The sequence below is a fragment of the Equus przewalskii genome, chromosome 28, assembly GCF_037783145.1.
Source record: "Equus przewalskii isolate Varuska chromosome 28, EquPr2, whole genome shotgun sequence".
In the NCBI taxonomy this organism is placed as follows: domain Eukaryota; kingdom Metazoa; phylum Chordata; class Mammalia; order Perissodactyla; family Equidae; genus Equus; species Equus przewalskii.
The window spans coordinates 2,709,524-2,724,696 of NC_091858.1; the positions used below are offsets into that span (position 1 = coordinate 2,709,524).

General features: G+C 48.7%; 1 protein-coding gene across 13 annotated transcripts in view; it reads right to left on the reverse strand.

The window, feature by feature from the left end:
• Nucleotides 1–580: 580 nt before the first annotated feature.
• IKBKB (inhibitor of nuclear factor kappa B kinase subunit beta) overlaps nucleotides 581–15,173 on the reverse strand; it is a 49,340-nt gene continuing 34,747 nt past the window's right edge. For 5 of the 13 annotated variants that reach the window (XM_070598755.1, XM_070598751.1, XM_070598752.1 and 2 more), the window contains 13 exons: nucleotides 14,941–15,070; nucleotides 14,363–14,557; nucleotides 13,552–13,666; nucleotides 12,134–12,257; nucleotides 11,429–11,580; nucleotides 11,223–11,284; nucleotides 10,040–10,149; nucleotides 8,829–8,878; nucleotides 8,622–8,721; nucleotides 8,272–8,419; nucleotides 5,301–5,428; nucleotides 3,012–3,102; nucleotides 581–1,935 (listed from right to left, as the gene is read on the reverse strand). In XM_070598755.1, the coding sequence (XP_070454856.1) occupies nucleotides 1,870–1,935; nucleotides 3,012–3,102; nucleotides 5,301–5,428; nucleotides 8,272–8,419; nucleotides 8,622–8,721; nucleotides 8,829–8,878; nucleotides 10,040–10,149; nucleotides 11,223–11,284; nucleotides 11,429–11,580; nucleotides 12,134–12,257; nucleotides 13,552–13,666; nucleotides 14,363–14,557; nucleotides 14,941–15,070 (1,471 nt within the window). In that variant the 3' untranslated portion in view covers nucleotides 581–1,869. Of the gene's footprint in view, nucleotides 1,936–3,011; nucleotides 3,103–5,300; nucleotides 5,429–8,271; nucleotides 8,420–8,621; nucleotides 8,722–8,828; nucleotides 8,879–10,039; nucleotides 10,177–11,222; nucleotides 11,285–11,428; nucleotides 11,581–12,133; nucleotides 12,258–13,551; nucleotides 13,667–14,362; nucleotides 14,558–14,940; nucleotides 15,071–15,173 lie in introns of all 13 variants that reach the window. The other 8 variants (XM_070598753.1, XM_070598746.1, XM_070598748.1 and 5 more) reach the window with 2 other exon arrangements.

A 15,173-nucleotide genomic window follows, 5' to 3' on the forward strand; every position in this document is an offset into this window, starting at 1 on the left:
TTTTGTGTTTGTGCCCATTGGTTGGCTTCTCCAGCATCTAGTCAGGAACATATGAGACAAAAGGAAAACCCAGGGAACTCACCGCCGTCATTCCTCAGCTCCAAGGACCCTAGCGGGTTTGCCTTCATCTCTCTCTGCCTTTCAGAGTCTTATTTGTTTATAAATAATGCCCAAGGATTTTTAGCTGTGCTTGGTGGGAAAAATAGGAGAAAGTACATCTACTTCACTTTTTTGGACACAAAAGTCCTGCCTCCAGAGTTTTCACTTTTTCAACTAATTAGCATATTGCAGTTATAGTAATCTTTTAAACCATTAATTGGTGATGTCATTTCCCTGCTCAAAATTCTTCAGTGACTCCCATCTGCCTATAAGCCCAAGACCCTTAGCCCAGCATTCATTCCCTCTGCAATCCGACCCCTTCCCAGCCTTGCTTTCTGGTCTTATTTCCCACTATGTTCCTCACCAGTGTTTCCAAAATCATGCTTCATCAAACTCCAGTTCTTTCAAATGTTAATAAATGATACACTCACACAGGAAAAAAAAAAGGTTCTATTGTCAAATGAGTTTGGTAACCAGTGAATTTACGCAAAGTTAAGCCGGTTTATTATCACAGGACTTTGGATACTTTAATACTCCAGTGTACACCGTGAATCTCCAAGAAGCAATGAAAGCACGAAGCATTTCTCAAACTTACTTGACCGTGGAACCCTCTGAACTGTCTCCACGGAAGCTACTTTGTCAAAGTCTTCTATCCCGACTTTCTTCTCCAACCAAACTCACCTATTATGATGGCCTGAACACTCGGCTCTCCTGTTTATATGCAGGAGAAGTTTTGTGAAATGTCAAAGAGGCAGTGCTAGTGCTATGGCACTATTTAATCTCATAAAATTTTCCATTAAGTTGGATTCTGAGTTCATAAATCCCAACCACAGATCTTATAAAAATAGACTGTGGAACCCAGTATAAGTGTTGAGTCATGTTACAAAATATAGAAACTGTTTTTTAAATAAATCAGTTTAATAATACTGCTAGATGACAGGAGAGGCAGGAATTCCCTCGTCCCCCTGCCACACACACGCATCTGAGTGGGCACACGAGGTGTGGGCAGAGCGGTCAGCAGGCTAGCGGTTGACAGATATCCCATTCTTTCTTTCTTCTCCATGGCAACTCACTCCCAGGTCATCTGTGGGACCCAAAGGAAGGGAGCTGCTCTTCGATCCTGGCTCCAGTGAGTCAGTCTGTGGCCGAAAGGACTGCAGACAAGGGGAGCTCATCATTCATCTACAACCTTACAGGAGGGACGACAACCACCCAAGTTGTAGGTAAAAGGGAAATTTCAGCAGCAGTGAAATGAAAAGAAGAAGAGAGAGGACAAGGCTGGGCCAAGTCTATGATTCAAAAGTCTGCTTAAGAGAAGCCGAATCCAGGGGAAACACTAGCTGTGAGGACAGGTGGATCAGGACCTCTGGAGATCAGGAGCCGGCAGGAGAGGACAGGCTGGTACCAAGTGCTGTTCATACTTTGCCCTGAAAGAGTCGTGTTCCACATTTGTCCAGTGGTCTGCGGGGCGATCGTACTTGGAGCACTTCTTTCAGAGCAGAGGAAGTAGCTGCTGTGGCTTGGCCTCCCTAAATGCTTGTGCCTGGCACCAGCATTGGCTGGGCCTCTGTGATGGAGGACTTCCAGTGTACAGACAAGTTGCTGGCAGTGTCCATGGAAGGCCACACCCTTGGATGTCCACAGCGAATGTCACAACTGCTGGGGCAGTGAGAAGATCTCCACCTATGCCGAAGACTGCTGGGACACCATCCGCTGCGGGAGGGCCTCAGGCCGGGCAGCCCCACCAGGTGGTCGAGGCCACCCGTCCAGTCACGAGGACTGCTCCAGGCTATGCTGCTCGTTGTCCTCCGTCTGTAACCAGCTCCAGTCTAGAGACTGAAAGTCAACAGGCGTGTTAGAAACACAGTGGCCAGCAATACACTTCAGGTTGTTTTTCTTCTTCAGGAGGCAACCCCATGACTTAGAAGGAAATTTAAATCCTGCCATTAATAAGAGTCTTGTTATTGGAGGGTACCCTTGAGCTAAAGCTACATATTCGAAACTGTAGAGGGGCTTTTCTTTGGACAGGCTTGAAATCCCTGAGATTCCGTAACTATGGAAACTGGAAAGGCAATTTCAGTATTACTTGTGGCTCACAGCACTTATTTGTACTCACTGTGGGCAGCTGGTACCAAGAGCTCATCTCAGCCATCCATTTCCAACCTCAGCAGATGGAATGGCCTCATAAGACTTTCTTTTCCTCTGGCAGAAGTGCAAATAAGTGTGAAAGGATCAAAATATCCAGTGCCAGGAGGAAGAGCAGCAACAAAAGGTACAGGAAGCCCCCAAACTGGAGAAGGACACATGACCAAACAGGAGGTAAGGATAAGTAGTGGTCTCCTCTCTGCGTCCTCCAAAAACCGAGAAGTCAGGGGGAGGCTGGCAGGGCAGGTAACTGTATTGGCTGGAAAAGGCCATTTAAAGATCTGAGGGAACGACTTAGGATCTGATCAACAGTTTAAGCTTTGTCTTAATATACTTGTATCTTGACTAGTTTTTTTTTTAGGTCAGCTTCCATGTAACTAGTACTACCTACTGCTAAGCTCCGCATCCCTGAGAAGTGGGGCTGTGCCAGGTTCTTGCTTTTCCCCGAGTCCGGCACAGCTCCCCACACACAGATGCTCAGCAACAGAGCAGAAGCTACAGGAGGAAAAGGCCTTCTTGGAACGAGAGCACCTTCCTCATAAGGATTAAGTGCTGTCAGGATTGAATGAGCTGACGCACATGAAGCACCTACACCCGTTCAATAACTGTCAGCATTATTGTGATGGTAAATAAAGATAAACATGTACTAGAAAATCATAGTCATGTACTGCGATGGAGGAAACGCTGGATTGCCTTTCCATTTTCCGTGTCTCGTTTGCTGTAGAAAGGAAGGACGTGGAACAGCTGGGATGCCCTCGGGCCATTACCCTCAAACTCTGGTCCTGATCTTTCATGGTGTCTTGTATTGCATTTTCCAGCTGAGTGCAGAGACTATGTGCTTCGGCCACCAGTTCTTCACTAAAGAAAACGATCACATTATTAGAAAGTGGTCAATATTATTTTCTTGGAGATAACACCAATGTTTAAAAATCTGTTAAAGAGCTTTTGACGAGATTTTAAAAATTAAATAATTATTTTGCTGCTGAGTGTCTTAAAACATCACGTCACTGACTAGTGAGTTCATTCATCTGGTTAAACACTTTCAGATGCCACAAGCATTACTGTTCACCGTAAGAACAAGCAAACAGATCCTCGGTTAACAGAAAAGGAAGAAGAAGCGCTCTCGTTGACTTAACCAGACAGCTGAATTTAATTCCCTCCAAACTGCCAAACCTAAAGTTGGCTCCCAAATCACCTGTTTTCCAATTTTTCAAACAGAAGAAATATATATAGACAAAGCAATTTCACCAGGTTTCCACAGCTCCTTGAAAACCCTGGAAATCTGTGGGAAGCGAGCTCTGGGAACTAATCTCATTTAATCTGCTCCCTCTTCTATGATAAGAGACGCGTGTGTCCCTCAACAACAGGCCCTCAGCTCTATGACGTGGAGAGACAAACAGCAGCCTGTGCTCCCGGGACGACGTTTCTAGAGCTTTGAGGACATCACTGGAGGGAACACAGCAAATCCAGGAGGACAGCGCCCTGGGCTCCCCTCACCCTGCACAGTGCGGCTCTCTGAGGGAAGGCACACACAGCACGTTTGTGCTTAGCTACAGGGCTCCAAACTAGGTGAGAGGCTCAGCGCCAGCTCCAGAGGCAGCGTGAGAGGAGGGGACCCAGGGACTGTCCTCAAGGAGCTCACAATAGGCTGGGGAGAAAACTAAGAGTCCAAGGCCACGTATGATTACGTACCAACATAGTAGAGGCCACAAACTCCCCAAGGACAGGAACAGGATTTTTAAAAACACCTTTATTGAGATATAATTTACAAACTACAAAGTTCAGCCATTTAAAGTATACAGTTCAATAGTTCTAGTATGTTTACAGAGTTGTGCAACCATCAGAATAATCTAGTTTTAAAACATTTTCATCACCCAAGAGGAAATTCCGAACCCACTGTCAGTCACTTCCCATCCCCTCTCCCCACCTGTCCTAGGCAATCACTAATCTATTTTCTATGTCTACAGATTTGCCTACAGGAACCAATTTTAACCATCTGCAGTGCCTAGGGCCTGAGAAGGTGCTGAATAAATGGGTGAGGGACTGAACTAGACACAAAACCCCACAGGCAGGCCAAGAAGAGAGCGATGCCTGTGTGCGTGCGTGGGCAGGGTTTGGGAGGAGGTGGGAAGCTGAGGGAAGTGGACGTGCCTCCAGGGAGGGCATGGGCCAGAGCCATGGGTCTCAAACTTCAGCATGCATCAGAGTCCGCCAAGGCTTGTCAAACACGGACTGCTGTGCCCCACCCCGAGCTTCTAATTCAGAATCTGCACTTCTAACCAGTACCCAGATGATGCTGATGCTGCTTTAAGCGCCGCTGGGCTACAGCAAGGAGTGTGAACAGGAGCAGTGGCTCCGCCTGGAGAGCAGCTCTGAGGCGGCTGTGAATGGCTGAACGGCTCAGGCTTGCCTCTCCAGGGAGCGAGAGGCCACTACGAGTAAGTGACCAAAGAATAACTTGATCAAAATGGTACTTTGTGAAGAGTCTCTGACCAGAGAGGGCTTAGAGGCAGTACCAGACAGGAAGCAGGGAAGCAAGAAGCCTTGTCACAAAGGACTGGAGTGTCCTGCTCACCACCTCTCCAGGCGGCAGGAGGGAAAGGAAGGGATGAACAGGAGGTGACGAGAGACAATGGAAGGAAACTGGTAACTTGGTAACTCAAAGTGGGGTGGGTGAGAGGGAGGAGGCAGGATGACTCAGGGGTGACGAACAGGGCACGGCCCGCAGGGAGTCTGGTTGGAAGAACAGATAATGACGGATGGACTACATGACAGCATGTGACTGACCAGCACTTTCAATATTCTCAGTAAGCAATCAGTGATTCAACCCTCTGATAAGGAAACTTTAGTTAGCAACTTAGAAGGGACTATGAGAGCAAAATATCACATTCGTCCCCAAAGTACCTCGCATATGTAACAAACACAAAGAAAAATATGCACAAAATCATAAGACAGATGGAACGGTGTGTTTACCAATGATAAACATATATTTCCACCCCCACGATCTCCTAACGTGCCCTTGAATATTACACTTGGCAGCACGGATGATGACGTACCTTTTCTTGGCTGATTCAGGTAGGCTGTCGGGGGTGGTGGAAGGCTGCGACACCAGCTGACCTGAGTGACTAAGGCGAGAAGCATTCATGCTATCTGGGCTTCCACTGACAGGACCACGGACCTTGCTCTAAAGGACAAAACCAAAGAGAAAGTCAACATGGGAGTCAAATATAGGAGCAAAGGGATGATTCCAATTTCCCCTTGACACCGTGGTTTTTCTCGAGACAACTGGCCACAAGACACACACTGTTCCTAGAAAATGTCAGTCAACATCCCCATCTGTGAGAACAGCTGATAGCTGCATTTTAGTTTAGAAAATGTTTCTGTATCTATAGGTATATTTTTTGATAAAAGATTCTAAATATAGGGAGATTTGAGTGCCTATATTTGTAGGCTTTATTTCATTAGTTTGTTTAACGAACTCTTAAAAGGAAATTAAAAGGGAGATGTTTTTATTCTTTTCCAAGTAGAAGACTGAGACACACAAAAAGGTTATAACTTCCTGTGAATGCACCATCTGTGGGACAGCTGAGAAGAAAACCAAGCTATTCTGACTCCTGGGCTGCTCCAGCCACTCCACCTCAAAGCCAAGATGTTAAAGCGATGCCCCTGCTCCAGCTACCTGCACCTCCTCACACCTGCAACTCACAGACATGACCTGTTGTCAACCTTCTCAGCACCTCAAGCCACCTCTCCCTCCCCGCGTCCCCAGCCACACTGGCATCTGTTGGCCTGACCCGCTTCTCACTGACCCAGCTCCTCGCCCCCACTGCAATCTGCAGCTCTTCAAACCCTCTCAGCCTCTCAAGCTGTGGGACCCACCCTGTCTCCACATATTCCCTTCCAGCTGAACATCCAGGTCCAACTTCAACCAGCCACTCAAGCACCCAATTTTGCCCTGTTCTGTTCTTTGTCCTTCTGCTGCGTCTTCCCTGATGGTCACCCACGGAAAGACCCGGGATTCCATCTCCTCTACTTCTGCCTGGGCCCATGAGTGTGGCAGGGGATCACTCCTGTGCTGTTTGGCTCCCTCACCCTTCCACCATCCTGTCCTGAGCACCACAGGGGTTACTCAACTCCAGCCCCCACCAAGCAGCCCCTCACTCCCAAGGGTGAGGTCTGCCCAAGTCTCAGGTCGGTCCTCCAATTGCCACTGGAGCGACTTCTCTAAAGCCCAATGTCACACCATTCCATACTTAACTTCCTTCACAATGAAAGGAAGAAACAAACCCTGCAGTGTTTCCTCTATGCCTTTAAAATAAAATGTAGCCCGCATAAGCGAGCCCTTGCCACCTCCCCAATTTCCCCCCCAGTGAATCCTTCCCCCACACCACACCAACCTGCCATCCCACCCAAAACACACCACACTCTCAGGCCTGCAGGCCTCTGAAAGAGCAATGTCTCTGTCCCCCAGGGTCCTCATCTCCACCTGCCCACCCACCTAACTGCTACTCAGTCTTCAGCTGAGCACTGCCTGCTGCAGACGTTTCCTGTGGTTCCCTCCCCTGAGACTGAAGCTGGCGTCGCTCCCCTGTCTTCCTGCTACGGCTTCTGCTTACCACAGACGCTGCACAGCACTTCCTGCCCTAAGCTGTCCTCACTCACTTCTCTGTCTGTGCCCCTCGCCGGGTTATACGCTGCCTGGGTCAAGCGCCCTAGCTTTTTTCCTTCTCTATCTCCAGTTTTCAGCACCCTTCTGGGCACATACTCAGCACTCAAACATCGAATGGACGCAGATGGCAGATCCGGCCATCACCTGTGAACACCTCAACTCTCTCCTCCTTCTTTGCCTTGTCTTTCTCCTTTTCTCTTTTCCTCCTTACTTACAGGATGAGATGCCACGCATGCCTTCCAAGGCCACCCCTTCCACTTACGCTCCTGATTCTGACCTCTCCCCGCTCCACTGTCCTCAGGACTGGAGACTCCACTGTCCCCTACCTCTCTGACATCTGCATCCCCCGGGACCCTGTCTCCTTCTGCTGGGCCTACAAATTGCTCCAGTCTCCATGATTGTAAAAAACTGCCATCCTTGTATCCTGTTTCCACCTTGAGCAACTCTCTTCCCATTTTCCTCTTGGCTCTTAAAGGCTATGGATGACTAAATCACTCTTTTCATCCCCTTTAACCTCTCTGCAGCCTTCACAGTGGGGTCACTGTCCCATCAGCTCTGGCTTCCCTGGCTTTCACCTGGCCCTTCTTTGTCTGTTCCGGTCTCTCCTTTCTATGTCACAGTTTCTCTCTGAGCAGCATTTAGTGGACTCACAGCAGCATGAAGATGGGGGCACAGACAGCGCGGGTACCATACTAAGCAGCACAGACACACACGAGGATCAAGCGGGTCATGCTCACATGCACTGTAGGGGGCTGCATGGAGGACCCCAGAAAGACCTGTCCATGTCCTAACTCCAGGAACCTGGGAATGTGACCTTATTTGGACAAAGGGTCTTTGCAGATGTAGTTAAGGACCCTGAGATGAGATCGTCCTGGATGCTTCAGGGGGACCTAAATCCAATGACAACTGTTTGTATAAGAGACACCCAGAAGAGAGACACAGAGAGGCCATGTGAAGGCAGAGGCAGAGGTTGGAGTGATGCTGCCACGAGCCAAGGAACGCCTGGAGCCGCCAGAAGCCGGCAGAGGCCTGGAGCCTTCAGAGGGAGCCCAGCCCCATCAACACCTTGATTTCAGGCTTCCGGACTCCAGGGCTGTGAGGGAGGAACTTGGTGGCGGTGAATTACAGGAGCCACAGGAAAGGCACACACGCACAAATGAGAACAGCTGGTACAGGCCCATCTCTGCCCGTGCCTGCTCAGGCTAAGTCACGGAGAAGACAAGGGAGGATGGGCAGCAGCAGCTGAGGGGTCTGTCGGGGCTCTGCGGCCTCCCTGGCGGCGCGGTGGCAGCAGCGCAGAGGGGCACAGAGCGGCTGGCCGGCCGAGGGCTGCGGGCCTGGCTACAGGGCTCACTCACACAAGCGATCTTCAGGAGATTCCAGAGCTCCTTCTGCCGCTTCTCCTGAAGCCGAACCACAGTCTTCTCATCCTCATTCATCAAACTCACCACCTCTTCCACCTTGGGCAACAATTCCAGAGCCTTCTGCTTGCAAACCACAGTTTTACTGCAAAGCATGAACACGACAAACACCAGTGGCATTCGGGTTGGGGAGCGGGAGAACATAATCCCTGGCAGTCAGGAATCCAATAAGCAGCCATGGACAGTTTCTCCAGGTGTTAAACAAGTCGGTGTGGAGTGAAGAAACAGCCACACCAGCAGCTGCCGCTCCACGTCCCACCCTCGAGTAGGACAGCCGGGGCTTATACCTGAGCTGCGTGTAAATCACTCGCACTTTCTTCTCGAAGCCTTGGATTGCCTGAAGTAGCAGCCGTACCATTTCCTGACTGTCCCCGTCAGTCCGCTGGTCTGGAAAGGGAAAGGAGTTGCACGGTTCCTCCAAGTGGCTGCCAGAGGGCTCCACGCCTCATCCCCGAGCTGACGATGAACCGGAGGAGACGTCAAAGTCCCCTTACCTCTCGGCTTTTCCCTTAGTCTCCTGTAAAGCTCCCTCGCCTGCTCTTCTCTGAAACACACAAAGAAGCAGCTCTGTGTCCGTCTGAGGTCAAATAAGCACATCTGAAGCATTGGTTAGCTAATCCCCGCCAACAGAATCACTGATTTCTAGAAGCAAGACTGGCAACAGGTCTTGATAGGAGAAAATTATTATTCCTAGGGATATGATAGTGATATCTATAATGAGGGAATGATCACCCCCTCATTATCAAAACTCAAATGTCCCCAAGGTTTAATGAGAGAGAATCTTAAGGAAAGGAGTCTCCATTCCCCGTGTGGAATTCCCCAGCCTCGCCCTCTTGTCTTCCGCAACAGTGATTCAGGCGCCATCACTGGACCTGAGCCTGGAGAACATGCTCTCCTTGGCAACTCAAGCCCAAGGGCAGATGCAAACTCCTATCCCTTTTCTCCTTAACATAGTGAGGCTGACTGACATTTTCAGAAGTGACTTTCATTTGGAAACTGGAGGAGAATAAAGTGTTAAATAACTCGAGAAAACATAGAATACAAATAATCAGATTTCTGATATTCAGCCTTCTCATCCTAAAATCTTAGTAAAAGCATCAGAGGACACCAGAGCCCAAATGAGACAGCTCTTGAGAGGCTGATGTGGCTTGCCAGCTTCCCTCCCCCCTGCACCCTGGGGCCGCCTGCAACTGCCTTCAGGTGCGACTGCTCTGCCTGGGCAGCGCACCCCCTGCCCGAGCCAAGGCCAAGTTCCGGATAAAGACTCAGATGAACTTCTAAGACTCACTAGGTCACTTTGTTCTACCTTCTGCTCTTTGAGCCACATCCAGGGGGCGCTGGACCCAGGGGGACTTCTGATGCGGGTCAAGGCTCCTTGCATTACAGCCTTTAGAGTTTATGAACTACTGCTCTGTGCATTATCTGAACTGATCCTCATAACTTGATGAGGTCTGACAGTTTTTCTCACACTTAATAGATGTGGAAACTAAGGCTCAGAGTGATGGTGGTCTGCCCTTGCTCATCTCAGGAACATGCCGAGATGATTCACTGGGGGAGCATGCTCTACAGGAGAACGGCCTCACAGAGAGTCCATAATACCCACATGCGAACACTCAGATGACCCCAACACACATATGGATACCCCAGTTGAGGCATCTGCGTGTGTTGTGTGCGGCGCATGGTTCCCTGCCCGGGTGGTACTCACAGGTCGTCCAGCGTCCCCCCCTGCTTCCGGCCCATTGGGCTCCTCTGCAAGTCCACAATGTCGGTCTGCAGCGCCATCATCCGCTCCACCAGATGTCTCACCTCATTCTCCTGATGAAAAAGCTGTGCTAATGTCAACTGACATAATAAGAGCATGCTGAGATGCAAAATCTTCAGGAAAAACCCTCCCAAGTCACTGAAGATTCTCAACTGACTGTCTAGAGGGAACAAGGACTTTGGAAGCAGAATGACCCAGGCTTGGATCTCAGGTCTACCGCCTTCTAGCTGTGTGACCCCTGGGCAAGTTCCTTAACCTCTGAGTTGCAGATTCCTCCACCATAAAACAGGCTTCTAATAGGGTTGTTTTAGGGGTTAGATAAGATAAAATATGTAAATCATCTGGCATGGTGCCTGGCATACCAAAGATGCCCAAGGCACATTCCTTCTCTTCTCTTAATGTATCCATCCCACACCGTCCCATGTGGGGAGGCCTGGACTCCTTTCTTTCATGAGTTTCGTATATGAGTGCCAAGGTGGGGTGCAGCCCCCACCCATCTCTATGGTTAAATAAGGTATTGTCTATAGAACACCCATCTTTAAGCAGGCATATCAGTACCAATTTATAGAAACAGGCATTGAAACACAGAGGTGAAGATCCCTGCCCACGTTCACAGGGGAAAATGGTGGAAAAGTCTGGGACAAAACCTCAGAGGCCAAGGTCTTCAATTTGTGTGAGGTTCACTAGGTCACACTTACTTCCGTGCCTCGTAATGAGCATTGTTCAGTGGCATCTGATTTACACTGTCCCGAGACTCACTCAGATTTAGTGTCCCAACAAAATTAGGCAAAAACCTGTGACAAGATGGAGTGCTGATCATTCACCCAAGGCCCTTTCTAATGGGAGAGGTCTAGGCTTCCCCCTAGGGACACCTTTGCCCCTTATTCAAATCTGGACCAGCTCTGTCCATCTGTGTAGCTCCTGCATCTGCCACAGGGGGGCCCCCTTCACTGGCTGCTCTCCCAGCCTCTTTCCAGCAAGTACTAGTTAAGGTCACAGAGCATGGTGAGGAAAGCTTAGTTTCTGACGAACAAGATCGCCCTAGTGTTCAATGAGAAAGTGGAAAATGGTAGTAAAAACCCTCATCCCCCTCAGGAGGGAGATAAACCTCAGATGATTCTCCTACCCGCCCACAGAGCTCCACGGCCTGCTCCATCTCCCTCCAGGCCAGCAGCAGTTTATCTGATGCTGGAAAAAAAATGCAGGGAAAAAATGAAAACACAAAACCAAAGCAGAAACAAGCAACTCAATCATAAGAGGACAAAAGAAACCTCAGGAAGAAAAACAAGAAAGGAATGGTCTCTCCAAAGTCATTGCAAAGAGCACACTCACTGATCCCAAACTCAGTCTGCTCACTGTACTTCTCCAGGTCAATCTGGATGCTGGTTTTGAAGAAGTCCAACTTGGCCTTGAGCTGCTGAGACATGGAAGCCATGGAATTCTTCATCTTGGAGAGGCAGCTGTTATTCCGGAGGAGATTCATCCTGCAGGGACCACAAGAAACGGAACCTTAGGGCATCTTTGGGATCCAAATACCATTTCCTGTACCATAACAAAACCACCTCAGATACTAAAGCAGATCCCTGCTGTAATTATTATTATTATAGCAGTCACTTACAACCATAAAGACCATTTCCTAGCCCTTAGCAACACATGAGTTTCCGCACCAAAACTGGAATTAGGCAGAGCACTACACAGACAGCCAGTAACCTAAATTAGTCACAGCCTGGGGAAAAAGGCAGTCCCCAGCATGACCATCCGGGCAGTTTCGCTAACCCATGTTCTAAATTCTGCCCTCAGTTCAGTCTGCGCAGCCCTCAGTCTATACTCTGCTCCAAGTGCTAACCTCACTCACCCTGCCAGGTCTAAAAGGGCCTCCCTCGATCCAGCCCAGAGGCCACTTCCCACCCACCCAAACCAGCGTCTCCTCCTGTCTCTCCTGACAGTTGCTCCCCGCCCTGCCTCCACCGCCTCCCCACGGCAGCAGCCACGCAGCAACTGTAAATGAGTTGAGTCCAAACCCGCCTGGCCCCATACATGGCAGCTCGCTGGCCCTGCTGCAGCCGGCTACAGTCCTCCTTCAGGGTCTGGATGCTGTGCCAGACCTGGCCCCACACCTTCCTCAGCTGGAAGAAAGACAGGCTCCTCTTGGGCTCTTGCACTGCAACAGAGACATGCGCACTGTCAGACAATGACTCTCCGACAATGAGCCACACTGTGCCTTGACACATCACTGGCACTTTCACATTTTTAAAAGTGATGTAAACTACTATCTTGTTACATGACTGTTTTTGACTGTTATGACTGTTACTGTCTCATACATTTTTTTGTGTCCCATGACAGCACAGGCATATACCAGTCAGTAAATAGCTCTTGATTCGATTTGCAGGAACGCTTTGTGAACCACGTGGAGACATTCACATGTACACAGGCACATACATTTTCAATAGAAACTCTTAGGGTCACAACATTTAAGGTCACAGGAAATTTTCTAAAAATGCAGCTTCAGCCAGCAGTACTGGAAAATGATTAAATAAGCAGTAAGCCCAGAGATCTCTAAGACTTTGGACCCTCAATCTGTTTAATTCTGTGTGTGTGTGTGTGTGTGTGTGTGTGTGTGTGTGTGTGAACAGGAGTGGGAGATGCATTAAAATGTCCATCTAACTTTCACAGAATGGAAGACTACACAGGCATTAAAACATAGGCAGCCCTATATGTACCAACAGGGGAAACATCTGCCAAATATATTAAGTGAAAAAGGCAGGTACAGAACAGTAGGTATTGTATGCTACCACTTCTTTGGGGAGAAAAAGAAGAAAAAATATATATTTTAGAACATAAGAATATATAGAGAGAATATATATTGTATAGACTATATACAATTATATATATATATATAATATAAAGAACATGTACACACACATATAGGATTTATAAATGCATAGACTACCCCTGAAAGGCATGAAGGTTATATATATGGGTACATATAATTTAGAAGTACACAGAATACCCCTGGAAGGTAAACCCAAGAATTTCATCGCAGTGGTTTTCCTGGAAGAGGCTGGGCATTAGAGGAGAGAGGGTGGCTTATTTTTCACTGTGAATTCCTCTGTCCCTTTTGATTTTTTTGTATCACACGCATGTAATAATTATTAAAACATAAATAAAATTAAAAAATAAATAAAGCAGCCATCTGCTTCAAGTCCAGTGGCTTGCAGGCAGGACTCTCTGTCCTCTCTTTGAAGTCCTCTCTCTGAGGTGGAGGTTCACTGAAGCCTGCCGCGCTCTTTTTCAGCTGGGCTACTCCTCACACGTCCCACATAAGGAAGGCTGCCCCAGGCCCAGGCAAGCTCATCTCCTCGGTGTGGACCCTTCCCCTGGTCCATGTCTCTCCTTCCTGCCCTGTCCCAAGCATTATAAGCGATTATTTTTGAAAAAAACAATGATGTTCTTACGGATACAGCTGACACTTTCAGGTTGGGGCCGTGGGGAGATCTGAGTCTCATAGGCGATTTTACTGTTGTCAAAAAGAAAAACGAGATCCATGTCCAGTGTGCGGCCCTCATTTAGCTGCAAAGGGACAAGAACAAAACGAGACCTTGTGAATCCAAGCTCTCCTTTTTCCAGGTAATAACGAAGAGATTTCAGAGTGCCTCCCACTGTTCACCAACAGCATCATCTTCGGCCAGCCAATACTAAGTGTCCATGAAGCCTTTCTGAAGGACTCTGGCCTCCACTTCCTTTTCCTGTTTCTTTTACACCCATTATCTGAACACGCACCTTATTCACAACTATTACATTCTATTTTATTCTCTGGTTGTGTTTACTGTGCACATAACACGTTCATGAGCTTCTTCCCCATCCAGTGACTGCTTCTCATACGTTAACTTTATTGGCTCTCTTTGGGTGGGGACCATGGGGTCTAGCATTGCTGCGGTTGTCAGCACATTCTGTACACGAGAGGTACATCATAAATAGTGTTGGTTGACTCAGAAGAATAAAGCATCGCTTTGGCAACAAAGGCAAAAGAAAGGCACTCTAAGTGGGCTGGAAGGAGAGGGTCAAGTGTCAAGGAGGGATCAAGGGGGATTCTTGTCTCCTATTAGGGGCTCAGGGGGTGTCGCATTCCAACTTAGAAAAACAGGCAGCTATCTGCACTGATTAAGAGACTGCTCGACAAGGCACAGCTGAAATCCGAGGGCACGAGTTTCCTTGGAGGCAAAGTCAGAGAAAAACAGGGCGTTCTGCAAGAAGCCAGGGGCTCACCTTGCCGTCTGAAATACACTGAGTGGCAGGCTTGTCGGGGATCAAGGCCAGACCTGCCTCTTGCAGCAGCTCCTGGTCCTCCTCAGGGATTCCTGTGTCCTGCTGGATTCTGGCCTTCAAGCTTTGCAGACTCTCGTCCTCTGTCACGGGATAGGTGTGAATGGTGCCTGTGACCATGTTCAAGATGTGAACCAGCTGCAACACGACCCAGATGTTACTGGAAAAAACCCACCTTTACAGATGCTCATCTATTTGCTGGATCCTCTGCTACTCTAACATTTCCCAGCCACAAAAAGCAAGGGCCTAGCTTGGGGAAGGCAGCCCGAGTGCCACAGTTCATACATTCAAGTCTTTAATATTCCTGTTCGTCCACAGCTATGACCTTACGACCAACGTCAGCAGCATAAGGGTCCTATCCTCTTACTTAACATAGAGAGATACTCTTACAGGAGCCGAATCTCCCCCCAGGTAGGGCGGCCCACAACCTGCTTTTTAATGAGTATTTCTTTCTCGTAGGAACTGCCACGTGCCATGGGGAGCTGACCTGTGCCTCAGGGCTAACATGGCTGCGAGCTCACCTTTAAGTTTAGGATGTCGTCCAGGGCCTTGAAGCAGCCGTTGGGCCCATACTCGGGGTCAGTGCCCCTTCTCCTGGGGTGCCACATTAGCATTAGCTGCAGCCACCTCTCCAGTCGCTGTGCCAGGATGCTGAGAAGAAAGGGGGCACAGAGTAGGGGGACACACCTCCAAAGCCATTTTCAGGTGGCCATAATGTGTAAACTAAAAAGCGCACACCTCACAAGCATGTCAC